Source organism: Dendropsophus ebraccatus, chromosome 9 (assembly GCF_027789765.1).
Source record: "Dendropsophus ebraccatus isolate aDenEbr1 chromosome 9, aDenEbr1.pat, whole genome shotgun sequence".
In the NCBI taxonomy this organism is placed as follows: domain Eukaryota; kingdom Metazoa; phylum Chordata; class Amphibia; order Anura; family Hylidae; genus Dendropsophus; species Dendropsophus ebraccatus.
Window position 1 is genome coordinate 9,492,463 of NC_091462.1, and position 19,338 is coordinate 9,511,800.

Below are 19,338 nucleotides of genomic sequence, written 5' to 3' on the forward strand. Positions count from 1 at the left end.
ACTATGCTGACTGTATAATGGAATCACTGGAGTTGCACAGTACAACTTCTGCAGCCTAGTATCACTGCAGACTGTATGATGGGAACGCGGAGATGCACAGTACAACTTCTGCAGCCTAGTATCACTCTGCAGACTGTATGATGGGACCGCAGAGATGCACAGTACCACTTCCTCTGGCCTGGCAGTACATTTCGCAACGTATGTTTATAATAATATTTGATGGATTCCGTGTTCTCCTTTAATCTCCAGTACTTGTTAATCCTGCGGCGGCGGTGCTGTGCATTAACCCTGTGTGGGATCTGCCCTGACCGCCACTTCCTGCAGCTGTCACATCTGGCATCTCCTCTGCTGGAAAGTACACAGGTAATACTGAGCAGGAACAGCTGACATCCAGGACACCAGCTCTCCAGAGATCCCCCCCGGTGATCTGGTCAGTAGTGCAGTGCAGTGATGTGTATCCAGGATCTCCGCTCTCTCTCCAGGTGATCTGGTCAGTAGTGCAGTGCAGTGATGTGTATCCAGGCCCTCCGCTCTCTCTCCAGGTGATCTGGTCAGTAGTGCAGTGTAGTCAGATGTATTCATGACCCCAGCTCTCCATAGATCCCCCTGGTGATCTAGTCAGTAGTGCAGTGTAGTCAGATGTATCCAGGCCCTCCGCTCTCTCTCCAGGTGATCTGGTCAGTAGTGCAGTGCAGTGATGTGTATCCAGGATCTCCGCTCTCTCTCCAGGTGATTTAGTCAGTAGTGCAGTGTAGTCAGATGTATCCAGGACCTCCGCTCTCTCTCCAGGTGATCTGGTCAGTAGTGCAGTGTAGTCAGATGTATCCAGGACCCCAGCTCTCCATAGATCCCCCTGGTGATCTGGTCAGTAGTGCAGTGTAGTGATGTGTATCCAGGATCTCCGCTCTCTCTCCAGGTGATCTGGTCAGTAGTGCAGTGTAGTCAGATGTATCCAGGATCTCCACTCTCTCTCCAGGTGATCTGGTCAGTAGTGCAGTGCAGTGATGTGTATCCAGGATCTCCGCGCTCTCTCCAGGTGATCTGGTCAGTTGTGCAGTGTAGTCAGATGTATCCAGGATCTCCGCTCTCTCTCCAGGTGATCTGGTCAGTTGTGCAGTGTAGTCGGATGTATCCAGGATCTCCGCTCTCTCTCCAGGTGATCTGGTCAGTAGTGTAGTGATGTGTATCCAGGCCCTCCGCTCTTGCTCCAGGTGATCTTGTCAGTAGTGTAGTGATGTGTATCCATGCCCTCCGCTCTTGCTCCAGGTGATCTGGTCGGGAATAATTGATCAGTAGTGAAATGTAATAGGGCTTCCCCTGAAAATCTCGCAGCATCCTGACAGAGATTATCTGACAGATTTATGAAGCCAAAGCCAGGAATGGATTTGAGAAGAGAAAACTCAGGGGGAGATTTATCAAACATGGTGTAAAGTGTCACTGGCTCAGTTGCTCCTAGCAACCAATCAGATTCCACCTCTCATTTTCCAAAGAACCTGAAATGAAAGGTGAAATCTGATTGGTTGCCGGGGGCGACTGAGCCAGTTTCACTTTACACCATGTTTGATAAATCTCCACCTCAGTCTTTCCTGTATGACCTGTTCCTTGTTTATAGTCTGTTCCTGGCTTTGGCTTCAATGATCTGTCAGATAATCTGTCTGTGTAAACGCAGCATTAGGTTGCCATCCAGACTGCTGGGACATGCTGGGTGTTGTAGTCCCTCCTTCTCCTCACATGTTCCTCCTGGACGTAATTCACACCTGACCAGCACTTCCCTGGTTAGTGAGATGATATTGTGCAATTAGAGATGAATGACTTCGTTTGATCAGCGCTCTGCTCACTATGCCGCCGGCCTTTCAGCAGCTCCACCCCGGGTGCTGGGAAAAGCTGGGTCCAATCCTGGGAAAACTGGGAGAAGTTTCCCAGAATTGGATCCAGCTTTTCCCAGCACCCAGGGTGGATCGGCAGGAAGCGGAGCAGCACTGAAAAGCGCAGTGTATGGCACTATTACTGTGTATGGTACTATTCCAGTGTGGGGCACTAGAGGGGGCACTATTCCTGTGTGGGGTACTAGAGGGGGCACTATTCCTGTGTAGGGCACTAGAGGGGCACTATTCCTGTGTGGGGTACTAGAGGGGGCACTATTCCTGTGTAGGGCACTAGAGGGGCACTATTCCTGTGTGGGGTACTAGAGGGGGCACTATTCCTGTGTAGGGCACTAGAGGGGCACTATTCCTGTGAGGGGCACTATTCCTGTGTGGGGTACTAGAGGGGGCACTATTCCTGTGTAGGGCACTAGAGGGGGCACTATTCCTGTGTAGGGCACTAGAGGGGGCACTATTCCTGTGTAGGGCACTAGAGGGGGCACTATTCCTGTGTGGGGCACCAGAGGGGGCACTGTGACTCTGTGGAGCACCAGAGGGGGCACTATTCCTGTGTGGGATACTAGAGGGGGGCACTATTCCTGTGTGGGCTACTAGAGGGGGCACTATTCCTGTGTGGGGCACTAGAGGGTGCACTATTCCTGTGTAGGGCACTAGAGGGGCACTATTCCTTTGTGGGGTACTAGAGGGGGCACTATTCCTGTGTAGGGCACTAGAGGGGCACTATTCCTGTGTGGGGTACTAGAGGGGGCACTATTCCTGTGTAGGGCACTAGAGGGGCACTATTCCTGTGTGGGGTACTAGAGGGGGCACTATTCCTGTGTAGGGCACTAGAGGGGCACTATTCCTGTGTGGGGTACTAGAGGGGGCACTATTCCTGTGTAGGGCACTAGAGGGGGCACTATTCCTGTGAGGGGCACTAGAGGGGCACTATTCCTGTGTAGGGTACTAGAGGGGGCACTATTCCTGTGTAGGGCACTAGAGGGGGCACTATTCCTGTGTAGGGCACTAGAGGGGGCACTATTCCTGTGTGGGGCACCAGAGGGGGCACTGTGACTCTGTGGAGCACCAGAGGGGGCACTATTCCTGTGTGGGGTACTAGAGGGGGCACTATTCCCGTGTAGGGCACTAGAGGGGCACTATTCCTGTGTGGGGTACTAGAGGGGGCACTATTCCTGTGTAGGGCACTAGAGGGGCACTATTCCTGTGAGGGGCACTATTCCTGTGTGGGGTACTAGAGGGGGCACTATTCCTGTGTAGGGCACTAGAGGGGGCACTATTCCTGTGTAGGGCACTAGAGGGGGCACTATTCCTGTGTAGGGCACTAGAGGGGGCACTATTCCTGTGTGGGGCACCAGAGGGGGCACTGTGACTCTGTGGAGCACCAGAGGGGGCACTGTGACTCTGTGGAGCACCAGAGGGGGCACTATTCCTGTGTAGGGCACTAGAGGGGCACTATTCCTGTGTGGGCTACTAGAGGGGGCACTATTCCTGTGTGGGGCACCAGAGGGGGCACTATTCCTGTGTGGGGCACTAGAGGGTGCACTATTCCTGCGTAGGGCACTAGAGGGGCACTATTCCTTTGTGGGGTACTAGAGGGGGCACTATATCTGTGTAGGGCACTAGAGGGGCACTATTCCTGTGAGGGGCACTAGAGGGGCACTATTCCTGTGTGGGGTACTAGAGGGGGCACTATTCCTGTGTAGGGCACTAGAGGGGCACTATTCCTGTGTGGGGTACTAGATGGGGCACTATTCCTGTGTAGGGCACTAGAGGGGGCACTATTCCTGTGTAGGGCACTAGAGGGGGCACTATTCCTGTGTAGGGCACTAGAGGGGGCACTATTCCTGTGTAGGGCACTAGAGGGGGCACTATTCCTGTGTGGGGCACCAGAGGGGCACTGTGACTCTGTGGAGCACCAGAGGGGGCACTATTCCTGTGTGGGGTACTAGAGGGGGCACTATTCCTGTGTAAGGCACTAGAGGGGCACTATTCCTATGTGGGGTACTAGAAGGGGGCACTATTCCTGTGTAGGGTACTAGAGGGGGCACTATTCCTGTATGGGGCACTAGAGGGGGCACTATTCCTGTATGGGGCACTAGAGGAGGCACTATTCCTGTATGGGGCACTAGAGGGGGCACTATTCCTGTGTAGGGCACTAGAGGGGCACTATTCCTGTATGGGGCACTAGAGGGGGCACTATTCCTGTATGGGGCACTAGAGGGGGCACTATTCCTGTATGGGGCACTAGAGGGGGCACTATTCCTGTGTAGGGCACTAGAGGGGCACTATTCCTGTATGGGGCACTAGAGGGGGCACTATTCCTGTGTAGGGCACTAGAGGGGGCACCATTCCTGTGTGGGGCACTAGAGGGGGCACTATTCCTGTGTGGGGCACTAGAGGGGGCACTATTTCTGTGTAGGGCACTAGAGGGGGCACCATTCCTGTGTGGGGCACCAGAGGGGGCACTGTGACTCTGTGGAGCACCAGTGAAGGTCACTATCATTATATTGTTATATACTTCAGGGGGGGATCCTCATGGCGGTCTGGGGTGGATGGACCCCGATCAGGGAAGACGTCACCTGAGATGACCCCTCTCTCAGGAGACCTGTACACTGTGATACAGCAGGCTGAGACCAGGCTGCTGGGCATGCTGGGAGTTGTAGTCCCCCCTGATCCTGGCTCACTGACTGCGATGATGAGGGGTTTCCCTCTCGGGGGTCGCCATACACATACATTCAGCCCGGAGACATTATACTTTCTACAAGATGAAAAGATTCTTTGTATTTTCTTCAGATGCGGGATCGGCGTTGCCAAGGTCTGAAAGGCGATAAGTGGAGTTAATGAGTGTCCAGCCTCAGTGAGTGAGTGTGAGAAGTGTTCAGCCCTCTGCCTCAGTGAGTGAGTGTGAGAAGTGTTCAGCCCTCCGCCTCAGTGAGTGAGTGTGGGAAGTGTTCAGCCCTGCGCCTCAGTGAGTGAGTGTGGGAAGTGTTCAGCCCTCCGCCTCAGTGAGTGAGTGTGGGAAGTGTTCAGCCCTCCGCCTCAGTGAGTGAGTGTGAGAAGTGTTCAGCCCTCCGCCTCAGTGAGTGAGTGTGGGAAGTGTTGAGCCCTCCGCCTCAGTGAGTGAGTGTGGGAAGTGATCAGCCCTCCGCCTCAGTGAGTGAGTGTGGGAAGTGTTCAGCCCTCCGCCTCAGTGAGTGAGTGTGGAAAGTGTTCAGCCCTCCGTGGGATTAAGATTAGTGAGCGGTCAGGAGGGGAGGGCCGGCACTGACACTCGGGGAGATCCAGCACAGACGCTGCACAGCCTCTCCTGCTCCTCATCCTCACCGGTGATGGCTCCTCGCTGACCGCAGCCACATGAGCGCACACTCAATTAACATGGGCACGCTAACACTGGCAGCACTCCTAGCCCTCCTGTTACCTGTGAGTATGGATGATGGGAGCTGTAGTCCTGGGGATCAGAGGGTCAGAGACAAGGAAGACCGGACGAGCCTCATGTGTGGGACCCCGGAGAGGAGAGGGACGGCATATGAGCATAGACTGAGGGGACGGAAACTTTCTGATACTGAAGTAGTAGTTGCTGCCGGCTCCTGCCCCCCTGCAGATACCAGATACTAGAACAAGATGCAGAGGGATGAATGATGAGAGGACCATGCTGGCTGGATGATGGGGGTGGGTGCTGGGATGATGGGAGTATGGGGGCTCTGTGATTAGGGGTGGGTGCTGGGATGATGGGAGTATGGGGGCTCTGTGATTAAGGGTGGGTGCAAGGATGATGGGAGTATGGGGGTCTCTATAATGGGGTGGGTGCAGGGATGATGGGAGTATGGGGGCTCTATGATTAGGGGTGGGTGCAGGGATGATGGGAGTATGGGGGCTCTATGATTAGGGGTGGGTGCAGGGATGATGGGAGTATGGGGGCTCTATGATTAGGGGTGGGTGCAGGGATGATGGGAGTATGGGGGCTCTGTGATGGGGGTGGGTGCACGGATCATGGGAGTATGGGGGCTCTATGATGGGGGTGGGTGTAAGGATGATGGGAGTATGGGGGCTCTATGATGGGGGTGGGTGCAGGGATGATGGGAGTATGGGGGCTCTATGATTAGGGGTGGGTGCAGGGATGATGGGAGTATGGGGGCTCTATGATTAGGGGTGGGTGCAGGGATGATGGGAGTATGGGGGCTCTATGATTAGGGGTGGGTGCAAGGATGATGGGAGTATGGGGGCTCTATGATTAGGGGTGGGTGCAGGGATGATGGGAGTATGGGGGTTCTATGATTAGGGGTTGGTGCAGGGATGATGGGAGTATGGGGGGCTCTATGATTAGGGGTGGGTGCAGGGATGATGGGAGTATGGGGGTCTCTATAATGGGGTGGGTGCAGGGATGATGGGAGTATGGGGGTCTCTATGATGGGGGTGGGTGCAGGGATGATGGGAGTATGGGGGCTCTATGATTAGGGGTGGGTGCAGGGATGATGGGAGTATGGGGGCTCTATGATTAGGGGTGGGTGCAGGGATGATGGGAGTATGGGGGTCTCTATAATGGGGTGGGTGCAGGGATGATGGGAGCATGGGGGTCTCTATGATGGGGGTGGGTGCAGGGATGATGGGAGTATGGGGGCTCTATGATTAGGGGTGGGTGCAGGGATAATGGGAGTATGGGGGTCTATGATTAGGGGTGGGTGCAGGGATGATGGGAGTATGGGGCTCTATGATTAGAGGTGGGTGCAGGGATGATGGGAGTATGGGGGCTCTATGATTAGGGGTGGGTGTAAGGATGATGGGAGTATGGGGGCTCTGTGATTAGGGGTGGGTGCAGGGATGATGGGAGTATGGGGGCTCTGTGATGGGGGTGGGTGCACGGATCATGGGAGTATGGGGGCTCTATGATGGGGGTGGGTGTAAGGATGATGGGAGTATGGGGGCTCTATGATTAGGGGTGGGTGCAGGGATGATGGGAGTATGGGGGCTCTATGATTAGGGGTGGGTGCAGGGATGATGGGAGTATGGCGGCTCTATGATTAGGGGTGGGTGCAGGGATGATGGGAGTATGGGGGCTCTATGATTAGGGGTGGGTGCAGGGATGATGGGAGTATGGGGGCTCTGTGATGGGGGTGGATGCACGGATCATGGGAGTATGGGGGCTCTATGATTAGGGGTGGGTGCAGGGATGATGGGAGTATGGGGGCTCTGTGATTAGGGGTGGGTGCAGGGATGATGGGAGTATGGGGGCTCTGTGATGGGGGTGGATGCACGGATCATGGGAGTATGGGGGCTCTATGATGGGGGTGGGTGTAAGGATGATGGGAGTATGGGGGCTCTATGATTAGGGGTGGGTGCAGGGATGATGGGAGTATGGGGGCTCTATGATTAGGGGTGGGTGCAGGGATGATGGGAGTATGGAGCCTCTATGATTAGGGGTGGGTGCAGGGATGATGGGAGTATGGGGGCTCTATGATTAGAGGTGGGTGCAGGGATGATGGGAGTATGGGGGCTCTATGATTAGGGGTGGGTGCAGGGATGATGGGAGTATGGGGGCTCTGTGATTAGGGGTGGGTGCTGGGATGATGGGAGTATGGGGGCTCTGTGATGGGGGTGGGTGCACGGATCATGGCAGTATGGGGGCTCTATGATGGGGGTGGGTGTAAGGATGATGGGAGTATGGGGGCTCTATGATTAGGGGTGGGTGCAGGGATGATGGGAGTATGGGGGCTCTGTGATGGGGGGTGCAGGGATGATGGGAGTATGGGGGCTCTATGATTAGGGGTGGGTGCAGGGATGATGGGAGTATGGGGGCTCTATGATTAGGGGTGGGTGTAAGGATGATGGGAGTATGGGGGTCTCTATAATGGGGGTGGGTGCAGGGATGATGGGAGTATGGGGGTCTCTATGATGGGGGTGGGTGCAGGGATGATGGGAGTATGGCGGCTCTATGATTAGGGGTGGGTGCAGGGATGATGGGAGTATGGGGGCTCTGATTAGGGGTGTGTGCAGGGATGATGGGAGTATGGGAGTATGGGGGATCTGTGATTAGGGGTGGGTGCAGGGATGATGGGAGTATGGGGGCTCTGTGATTAGGGGTGGGTGCACGGATGATGGGAGTATGGGGGTCTCTATAATGGGGTGGGTGCAGGGATGATGGGAGTATGGAGGCTTTATGGTGGGGGGTGGGTGCAGAGATGATGGGAGTATGGGGGCTCTGTGATTAGGGGTGGGTGCAGGGATGATGGGAGTATGGGGGCTCTATGATTAGGGGTGGGTGCAGGGATGATGGGAGTATGGGGGCTCTGTGATTAGGGGTGGGTGCAGGGATGATGGGAGTATGGGGGCTCTATGATTAGGGGTGGGTGCAGGGATGATGGGAGTATGGGGGCTCTGTGATTAGGGGTGGGTGCAGGAATGATGGGAGTATTGGGGCTCTGTGATGGGGGTGGGTGCAGGGATGATGGGAGTATGGGGGCTCTATAATAGGGTGGGTGCAGGGATGATGGGAGTATGGGGGTCTCTATAATGGGGTGGGTGCAGGGATGATGGGAGTATGGGGGCTCTATGAATAGGGGTGGGTGCAGGGATGATGGGAGTATGGGGGCTCTATGAATAGGGGTGGGTGCTGGGATGATGGGAGTATGGGGGCTCTATGATTAGGGGTGGGTGCAGGGATGATGGGAGTATGGGGGCTCTATGATTAGGGGTGGGTGCAGGGATGATGGGAGTATGGGGGCTCTGTGATGGGGGTGGGTGCAGGGATGATGGGAGTATGGGGGCTCTATGATTAGGGGTGGGTGCAGGGATGATGGGAGTATGGGGGCTCTATGATTAGGGGTGGGTGCAGGGATGATGGGAGTATGGGGGCTCTGTGATTAGGGGTGGGTGCAGGGATGATGGGAGTATGGGGGCTCTATGATTAGGGGTGGGTGCAGGGATGATGGGAGTATGGGGGCTCTATGATGGGGGTGGGTGCAGGGATGATGGGAGTATGGGGCACTATAATGGGGTGGGTGCAGGGATTATGGGAGTATGGGGGCTCTGTGATTAGGGGTGGGTGCAGGGATTATGGGAGTATGGGGGCTCTGTGATTAGGGGTGGGTGCAGGGATGATGGGAGTATGGGGGCTCTGTGATAAGGGTGGGTGCAGGGATGATGGGAGTATGGGGCACTATAATGGGGTGGGTGCAGGGATGATGGGAGTATGGGGCCTCTATGATTAGGGGTGGGTGCAGGGATGATGGGAGTATGGGGCCTCTATGATTAGGGGTGGGTGCAGGGATGATGGGAGTATGGGGGCTCTATGATTAGGGGTGGGTGCAGGGATGATGGGAGTATGGGGGGTCTCTATAATGGGGTGGGTGCAGGGATGATGGGAGTATGGGGCCTCTATGATTAGGGGTGGGTGCAGGGATGATGGGAGTATGGGGGCTCTATGATTAGGGGTGGGTGCAGGGATGATGGGAGTATGGGGGCTCTGTGATGGGGGTGGGTGCAGGGATGATGGGAGTATGGGGGCTCTATGATTAGGGGTGGGTGTAGGGATGATGGGAGTATGGGGGCTCTATGATTAGGGGTGGGTGCAGGGATGATGGGAGTATGGGGGCTCTATGATTAGGGGTGGGTGCAGGGATGATGGGAGTATGGGGGCTCTATGATTAGGGGTGGGTGCAGGGATGATGGGAGTATGGGGGCTCTGTGATGAGGGGTGGGTGCAGGGATGATGGGAGTATGGGGCACTATAATGGGGTGGGTGCAGGGATGATGGGAGTATGGGGGCTCTATGATTAGGGGTGGGTGCAGGGATGATGGGAGTATGGGGGCTCTGTGATTAGGGGTGGGTGCAGGGATGATGGGAGTATGGGGGCTCTATGATTAGGGGTGTCTTCTATGACCATGACAGGAATGTTTATTCATTGGCCGCAGTTATAGAATGAATTGTGCGTTTCGGGGACTATAAATAGGAGACAGATGGTTTCATTTACTGTAAGAATAAATCCAGAGAGGAGATCTGCCCCAAGACGCTGGGAGGTGACGCTGCTCAGGGGGCGATAGATACAGAGAGTAATACTGTCCATACTATACAGGGGGATAGTGAGTGTCTGTATATATAGGGGAGGGGGATAGTGAGTGTCTGTATATATAGGGGAGGGGGGATAGTGAGTGTCTGTATATATAGAGGAGGGGGGATAGCAAGTGTCTGTATATATAGGGGAGGGGGGATAGTGAGTGTCTGTATATATAGGGGAGGGGGATAGTGAGTGTCTGTGTATTTAGGGGAGGGGGGATAGTGAGTGTCTGTATATATAGAGGAGGGGGGGATAGCGAGTGTCTGTATATATAGGGGAGGGGGGATAGTGAGTGTCTGTATATATAGGGGAGGGGGATAGTGAGTGTCTGTGTATTTAGGGGAGGGGGGATAGTGAGTGTCTGTATATATAGAGGAGGGGGGATAGCGAGTGTCTGTATATATAGGGGAGGGGGGATAGTGAGTGTCTGTATATATAGGGGAGGGGGATAGAGAGTGTCTGTGTATTTAGGGGAGGGGGGATAGTGAGTGTCTGTGTATATAGGGGAGGGGGATAGTGAGTGTCTGTATATATAGGGGAGGGGGGATAGTGAGTGTCTGTGTATATAGGGGAGGGGGGGATAGTGAGTGTCTGTATATATAGGGGAGGGGGGATAGTGAGTGTCTGTATATATAGAGGAGGGGGGATAGTATTAGTGAGTATCTGTATATATAGGGGAGGGGGGATAGTGAGTGTCTGTGTATATAGAGGAGGAGGGATAGTGAGTGTCTGTATATATAGGAGAGGGGGGGATAGTGAGTGTCTGTATATATAGAGGAGGGGGGATAGTGAGTGTCTGTGTATATAGAGGAGGGGGGATAGTGAGTGTCTGTGTATATAGGGAAGAGGGAATAGTGAATGTCTGTATATATAGAGGAGGGGGGATAGTGAGTGTCTGTGTATATAGGGGAGGGGGGATAGTCAGTGTCTGTGTATATAGGGGGGGGGGATAGTGAGTGTCTGTATATATTGGGGAGGGGGATAGTGAGTGTCTGTAAATATAGGGGAGGGGGGATAGTGAGTGTCTGTAAATATAGGGGAGGGGGGATAGTGAGTGTCTGTATATATAGAGGAGGGGGGATATTGAGTGTGTATATATAGGGTAGGGGGGATAGTGAGTGTCTGTAAATATAGGGGAGGGGGGATAGTGAGTGTCTGTAAATATAGGGGAGGGGGGATAGTGAGTGTCTGTATATATAGAGGAGGGGGGATATTGAGTGTCTGTATATATAGGGTAGGGGGGATAGTGAGTGTCTGTAAATATAGGGGAGGGGGGATAGTGAGTGTCTGTATATAGAGGAGGGGGATAGTGAGTGTCTGTGTATATAGGGGAGGGGGGATAGTGAGTGTCTGTATATATAGGGGAGAGGGGGATAGTGAGTGTCTGTATATATAGAGGAGGGGGGATAGTGAATGTCTGTATATATAGGGGATGGGGATAGTGAGTGTCTGTGTATATAGAGGAGGGGGATAGTGAGTGCCTGTGTGTATATATAGGGGAGGGGGGATAGTGAGTGTCTGTATATAGAGGAGGGGGGATAGTGAATGTCTGTATATATAGGGGATGGGGATAGCGAGTGTCTGTGTATATAGAGGAGGGGGATAGTGAGTGTCTGTGTATATAGGGGAGGGGGGATAGTGAGTGTCTGTATATATGGGGGAGAGGGGGATAGTGAGTGTCTGTATATATAGAGGAGGGGGGATAGTGAATGTCTGTATATATAAGGGATGGGGATAGTGAGTGTCTGTGTATATAGAGGAGGGGGATAGTGAGTGCCTGTGTGTATATATAGGGGAGGGGGATAGCAAATATGTATATATGGGTATAAATATAGAAACCTTTCAGGGGTTCACAAACTTTCCAGCAGCAGTGTAGAGCGGGCGAGGTTGGGATGATGCTTTCTGGATATGGAACGGCTTCTGTCTCCTCTATCAGTCTCCACTGAGGAGTTTCTTGCTCCCACAGGTAGGGGGCGCTCACCTGCTGTGTGACCTGCTGAGTGTGATGGACAAGGAGAGGCAGATGTGTGCAGAGTCTCTGGCCCAGTTCAATGTCTCTGCTGCCACCTGGCTCCCAGAAGGTGACTTATCACTACTGTCACTACTATTACTGCTGTCACTACTATTACTGCTGTCACTACTGTCACTACTGTCACTACTATTACTGCTGTCACTACTATTACTGCTGTCACTACTATTACTGCTGTCACTACTGTCACTACTATTACTGCTGTCACTACTATCACTGCTGTCACTACTATCACTACTGTCACTACTATTACTGCTGTCACTACTATTACTGCTGTCACTACTGTCACTACTGTCACTACTATTACTGCTGTCACTGCTGTCACTACTGTCACTGCTGTCACTGCTGTCACTACTATTACTGCTGTCACTACTGTCACTGCTGTCACTACTATGACTGCTGTCACTACTATCACTACTGTCACTGCTGTCACTACTGTCACTACTATTACTGCTGTCACTACTATCACTACTGTCACTGCTGCCACTACTATCACTGCTGTCACTATTACTGCTGTCACTACTATCACTACTATTACTGCTGTCACTACTATCACTGCTGTCACTACTATTACTGCTGTCACTACTATCACTACTATTACTGCTGTCACTACTATCACTGCTGTCACTACTATTACTGCTGTCACTACTATCACTACTATTACTGCTGTCACTACTATCACTACTATCACTGCTGTCACTACTATTACTGCTGTCACTACTATCACTACTATCACTGCTGTCACTACTATCACTGCTGTCACTACTATTACTGCTGTCACTCCTATAACTACTATCACTGCTGTCACTACTATCACTATGATATCTGTCACTACTATCACTACTATTACTGCTGTCACTACTATCACTGCTGTCACTCCTATAACTACTGTCACTGCTGTCACCACTATAACTGCTGTCACTACTATCACTATGACATCTGTCACTACTATCACTGCTGTCACTACTATCACTGCTGTCACTACTATCACTACTATTACTGCTGTCACTACTATGACTACTATTACTGCTGTCACTACTATTACTGCTGTCACTACTATCACTACTGTAACTGCTGTCACTACTATTACTGCTGTCACTACTATCACTACTGTCACTGCTTTCACTACTATCACGGCTGTCACCACTATCACTGCTGTCACTACTATCCCTGCTGTCACTACTATCACTATGACTGCTGTCACTACTATCACTGCTGTCACTACTATCCCTGCTGTCACTACTATCACTATGACTGCTGTCACTACTATGACTGCTGTCACTACTATCACTACTGTCACCACTATAACAACTATCACTGATGTCACTACTATCACTGATGTCACTACTATCACTATGACTGCTGTCACTACTATCACTACTTTCACTGCTGTCACTACTATCACTGCTGTCATTACTATCACTACTATTACTGCTGTCACTACTATTACTGCTGTCACTACTATCACTACTGTCACTACTATCACTACTATCCCTGCTGTCACTACTATCCCTGCTGTCACTACTGTCACTAGTATCACTACTATCACTACTATCACTACTATTACTGCTGTCACTACTATCACTGCTGTCACTACTATTACTGCTGTCACTACTATTACTGCTGTCACTACTATCACTACTATTACTGCTGTCACTACTATCACTACTATTACTGCTGTCACTACTATCACTGCTGTCACTACTATCACTAGTATCACTACTATGACTGCTGTCACTACTATCACTAGTATCACTACTATCACTGCTGTCACTACTATCACTGCTGTCACTACTATCACTAGTATCACTACTATCACTGCTGTCACTACTATCACTGCTGTCACTACTATCACTAGTATCACTACTATCACTGCTGTCACTACTATCACTAGTATCACTACTATCACTGCTGTTACTACTATCACTAGTATCACTACTATCACTAGTATCACTGCTGTCACTACTATTACTGCTGTCACTACTATCACTGCTGTCACTACTATCACTAGTATCACTACTATCACTGCTGTTACTACTATCACTAGTATCACTACTATCACTAGTATCACTGCTGTCACTACTATCACTGCTGTCACTACTATCACTAGTATCACTACTATCACTGCTGTCACTACTATCACTAGTATCACTACTATCACTGCTGTCACTACTATCACTAGTATCACTACTATGACTGCTGTCACTACTATCACTGCTGTCACCACTATCACTGCTGTCACTACTATTACTGCTGTCACTACTATTACTGCTGTCACTACTATTACTGCTGTCACTACTATCACTAGTATCACTACTATCACTGCTGTCACTACTATCACTAGTATCACTACTATCACTGCTGTCACTACTATCACTACTATCACTGCTGTCACTACTATCACTAGTATCACTACTATCACTGCTGTCACTACTATCACTAGTATCACTACTATCACTGCTGTCACTACTGTCACTACTATCACTGCTGTCACTACTATCACTAGTATCACTACTATTACTGCTGTCACTACTATCACTAGTATCACTACTATTACTGCTGTCACTACTATCAATGCTTTCATTACTGTTACTTACTGCTGTCACTTCCGCCACTTCTGTCATTACTGCCACCTCATTGCTGGATGCAACAAACTAGTTCTTTATACACACACTGTGGTATGTACACTATATATCACACCCTGCACTGTATATACACCATATATGACATCCTGTTCTGTATCTCCACTATATATGATATCCTGCACTGTATATACACTATATATGTCACCATGCACTGTATATACACTATATATGACACCCTGCACTGTATATATACTATATATGACACCCTGCACTGTATATACACTATATATGACATCCTGCACTGTATATACACTATATATCACACCCTGCACTGTATATACACTATATATGACATCCTGTATTGTATATACACTATATATGACATCCTGCACTGTATATACACTATATATGATATCCTGCACTGTATATACACTATATATGTCACCATGTACTGTATATATACTATATATGACATCCTGCACTGTATATACACTATATATGACATCCTGCTCTGTATATACACTATATATGACATCCTGCTCTGTATATACACTATATATGACACTGTGCATTGTATATATACTATATATGACATCCTGCACTGTATATACACTATATATGACACCCTGCATTGTATATACACTATATATATATATATATATATATGACACCCTGCACTGTATATACACTATATATGACACTCTGCACTGTATATACACTATATATATGACACTGCACTGTATATACACTATATATATGACACTGCACTGTATATACACTATATATGACACTCTGCACTGTATATACACTATATATATGACACTGCACTGTATATACACTATATATGACACCCTGCATTGTATATACACTATATATGACACCCTGCAGTGTATTTACACTATATATGATATCCTGCACTGTATATATACTATATATGATATCCTGCACTGTATAGACACTATATATGACATCCTGCACTGTATATACACTATATATGACACCCTGCACTGTATATACACTATATATGACAACCTGCATTGTATATACACTATATATGACATCTTGCACTGTATATATATGACACCCTGCATTGTATATACACTATATATGACATCCTGCACTGTATATATACTATATATGATATCCTGCACTGTATATACACTATATATGTCACCATGCATGGTATATATACTCTATATGACACCCTGCATTGTATATACACTATATATGACGCCCTGCATTGTATATACACCATATATGACATCCTGCTCTGTATATACACTATATATTATATCCTGCACTGTATATACACTATATATGTCACCATGCACTGTATATATACTATATATGACATCCTGCACTGTATGTACACTATATATGACATCCTGCACTGTATATACACTATATATGATATCCTGCACTGTATAAACCTCTATATCTGACACCCTGCATTGTATATACACTATATATGACACTCTGCATTGTATATACACTATATATGACATCCTGCACTGTATAGACACTATATATGACACTCTGCACTGTATATACACTATATATGACATCCTGCACTGTATATATACTATATATGACACCCTGCATTGTATATATACTATATATGACATCCTGCATTGTATATACACTATATATGACATCCTGCACTGTATAGACACTATATATGACACTCTGCACTGTATATACACTATATATGACATCCTGCATTGTATATATACTATATATGACATCCTCCACTGTATATACACTATATATGACATCCTGCACTGTATATATACTATATATGACACCCTGCATTGTATATATACTATATATGACATCCTCCACTGTATAGACACTATATAAGACACCCTGCAGTTTATAGACACTATATATGACACTTTGCACTGTATATACCCTGTGCTGACTGTCTGATGTGTTGCAGGTTGTGCAGGGTACTGGGATAACATCAGCTGCTGGCCCTCCACCCCCATTGGTCACACCATCTCCATCCCGTGTCCCGAGATCCTGCAGATCATTACAGGGATCAAAGGTGAGTGCAGAGAAAATATGACACACATATAGATGTACATGTACTGTATACACTGTGAGCTGGAATCCATGGCTCCATACAGAGGCATACATACATATGTACACACATAGGGCTGGCCCCTGTGGATGCTCCTGGACCTCTGAACAGTTGCTCAGCCATGGTTGCAGTGTCAAGTTTCGTGTGGTGGCAGCACCCAGTACTAGATGGGGTCCTAACCGCTGTGTGCCCCCCTATAACCACTTCATAGTGGTCTATGGGGGTGAGGGGTCTGTGACCTGTGCAGGGAGAAGGGGGCTGTGACCAAGGCAGCAAGGCGAGGAAGAGGCCCTTACCCTTACAGGGAGGTAAGGAGGAGCATGTGACCTTTGCAGGGAGGGGAGGAGGGGGCTGTGACCTGTGCAGGGAGGGAAAAGGACTGTACCCTGTGCAGGGAGGGGAGGAGGGGACTGTGACCTGTGCAGGGAGGGAAAAGGACTGTACCCTGTGCAGGGAGGGGAGGAGGGGACTGTGACCTGTGCAGGGAGGGAAAAGGACTGTACCCTGTGCAGGGAGGGGAGGAGGGGGCTGTGACCTGTGCAGGGAGGGAAAAGGACTGTACCCTGTGCAGGGAGGGGAGGAGGGGGCTGTGACCTGTGCAGGGAGGGGAGGAGGGGGCTGTGACCTGTGCAGGGAGGGAAAAGGACTGTACCCTGTGCAGGGAGGGGTGGAGGGGGCTGTTACCTGTGCAGGGAGGGGTGGAGGGGGCTGTTACCTGTGCAGGGAGGGGAGGAGGGGGCTGTTACCTGTGCAGGGAGGGGAGGAGGGGGCTGTGACCTGTGCAGGGAGGGGGCTGTAACCTGTGCAGGGAGTGGAGGGGTCTGTGACCTACGCAGGGAGTGGGCTGTGACCTGTGCAGGGAGGGGAGGAGGGGGCTGTGACCTGTGCAGGGAGGGGAGGAGGGGGGCTGTAACCTGTGCAGGGAGGGGAGGAGGGGGCTGTGACCTGTGCAGGGAGGGGAGGAGGGGGCTGTAACCTGTGCAGGGAGGGGAGGAGGGAGGCTGTGACCTGTGCAGGGAGGGAAGGAGGGAGCTGTGACCTGTGCAGTGAGGGAGGAGGGGGCTGTGACCTGTGCAGGGAGGGGGCTGTGACCTGTGCAGGGAGGGGAGGAAGGGGCTGTGACCTGTGCAGTGAGGGGAGGAGGGGGCTGTGACCTGTGCAGGGAGGGGAGGAGGGAGCTGTGACCTGTGCAGGGAGGGGAGGAGGGGGCTGTAACCTGTGCAGGGAGGGGAGGAGGGGGCTGTGACCTGTGCAGGGAGGGGAGGAGGGGGCTGTAACCTGTGCAGGGAGGGGAGGAGGAGGCTGTGACCTGTGCAGGGAGGGAAGGAGGGAGCTGTGACCTGTGCAGTGAGGGGAGGAGGGGGCTGTGACCTGTGCAGGGAGGGGGCTGTGACCTGTGCAGGGAGGGGAGGAAGGGGCTGTGACCTGTGCAGTGAGGGGAGGAGGGGGCTGTGACCTGTGCAGGGAGGGGAGGAGGGGGCTGTGACCTGTGCAGGGGAGGGGAGGAGGGGGGCTGTGACCTGTGCAGGGAGGGGAGGAGGGGCTGTGACCTGTGCAGGGAGAGGAGGAGGGGGCTGTGACCTGTGCAGGGAGGGGAGGAGGGGGCTGTGACCTGTGCAGTGAGGGGAGGAGGAGGCTATGACCTGTGCAGGGAGGGGAGGAGGGGGCTGTGACCTGTGCAGGGAGGGGAGAAGGGGGCTGTGACCTGTGCAGGGAGGGAAAAGGACTGTACCCTGTGCAGGGAGGGGTGGAGGGGGCTGTTACCTGTGCAGGGAGGGGAGGAGGGGGCTGTTACCTGTGCAGGGAGGGGAGGAGGGGGCTGTGACCTGTGCAGGGAGGGGGCTGTAACCTGTGCAGGGAGTGGAGGGGTCTGTGACCTACGCAGGGAGTGGGCTGTGACCTGTGCAGGGAGGGGAGGAGGGGGCTGTGACCTGTGCAGGGAGGGGAGGAGGGGGCTGTAACCTGTGCAGGGAGGGGAGGAGGGGGCTGTGACCTGTGCAGGGAGGGGAGGAGGGGGCTGTAACCTGTGCAGGGAGGGGAGGAGGGGGCTGTGACCTGTGCAGGGAGGGGAGGAGGGAGCTGTGACCTGTGCAGTGAGGGGAGGAGGGGGCTGTGACCTGTGCAGGGAGGGGGCTGTGACCTGTGCAGGGAGGGGAGGAGGGGGCTGTGACCTGTGCAGGGAGGGGGCTGTGACCTGTGCAGGGAGGGGAGGAGGGGGCTGTGACCTGTGCAGGGAGGGGAGGAGGGGGCTGTGACCTGTGCAGGGAGAGGAGGAGGGGGCTGTGACCTGTGCAGGGAGGGGAGGAGGGGGCTGTGACCTGTGCAGGGAGGGGAGGAGGGGGCTGTGACCTGTGCAGGGAGGGGAGGAGGGGGCCATCACACCTGTGTGCCTACCCGGCACTGGCTTCACAAAGTAACACTCCAAGGTCCGGCTGTATCTCGGCCAACCACCTCTGGAGTGGCGTCACACTTCACCACCTAGCAAGTGATCGGCTGCTCCTCCGATATAACATCACCCCTCTATATCACTATGTGTGACCCCTCTCTATATCACTATGTGTGACCCCTCTATATCACTGTGTGACCCCTCTCTATATCACTATGTGTGACCTCTCTATATCCCTATGTGTGACCCCTGTATATCACTATGTGTGACCCCTCTCTATATCACTATGTGTGACCCCTCTCTATATCACTATGTGTTACC

The 19,338-nt window shown here is 51.6% G+C and overlaps 1 protein-coding gene across 1 annotated transcript in view; it reads left to right on the plus strand.

Moving 5' to 3' along the window:
* The first annotated feature begins 4,902 nt into the window (after nucleotides 1-4,902).
* Nucleotides 4,903-19,338, plus strand: part of SCTR (secretin receptor) — a 30,476-nt gene continuing 16,040 nt past the window's right edge. The window contains exons 1-3 of the mRNA XM_069982501.1: nucleotides 4,903-5,303; nucleotides 11,901-12,015; nucleotides 16,488-16,595. Of these exons, the coding sequence (XP_069838602.1) occupies nucleotides 5,238-5,303; nucleotides 11,901-12,015; nucleotides 16,488-16,595 (289 nt within the window). The 5' untranslated portion in view covers nucleotides 4,903-5,237. The remainder of the gene's footprint in view (nucleotides 5,304-11,900; nucleotides 12,016-16,487; nucleotides 16,596-19,338) is intronic.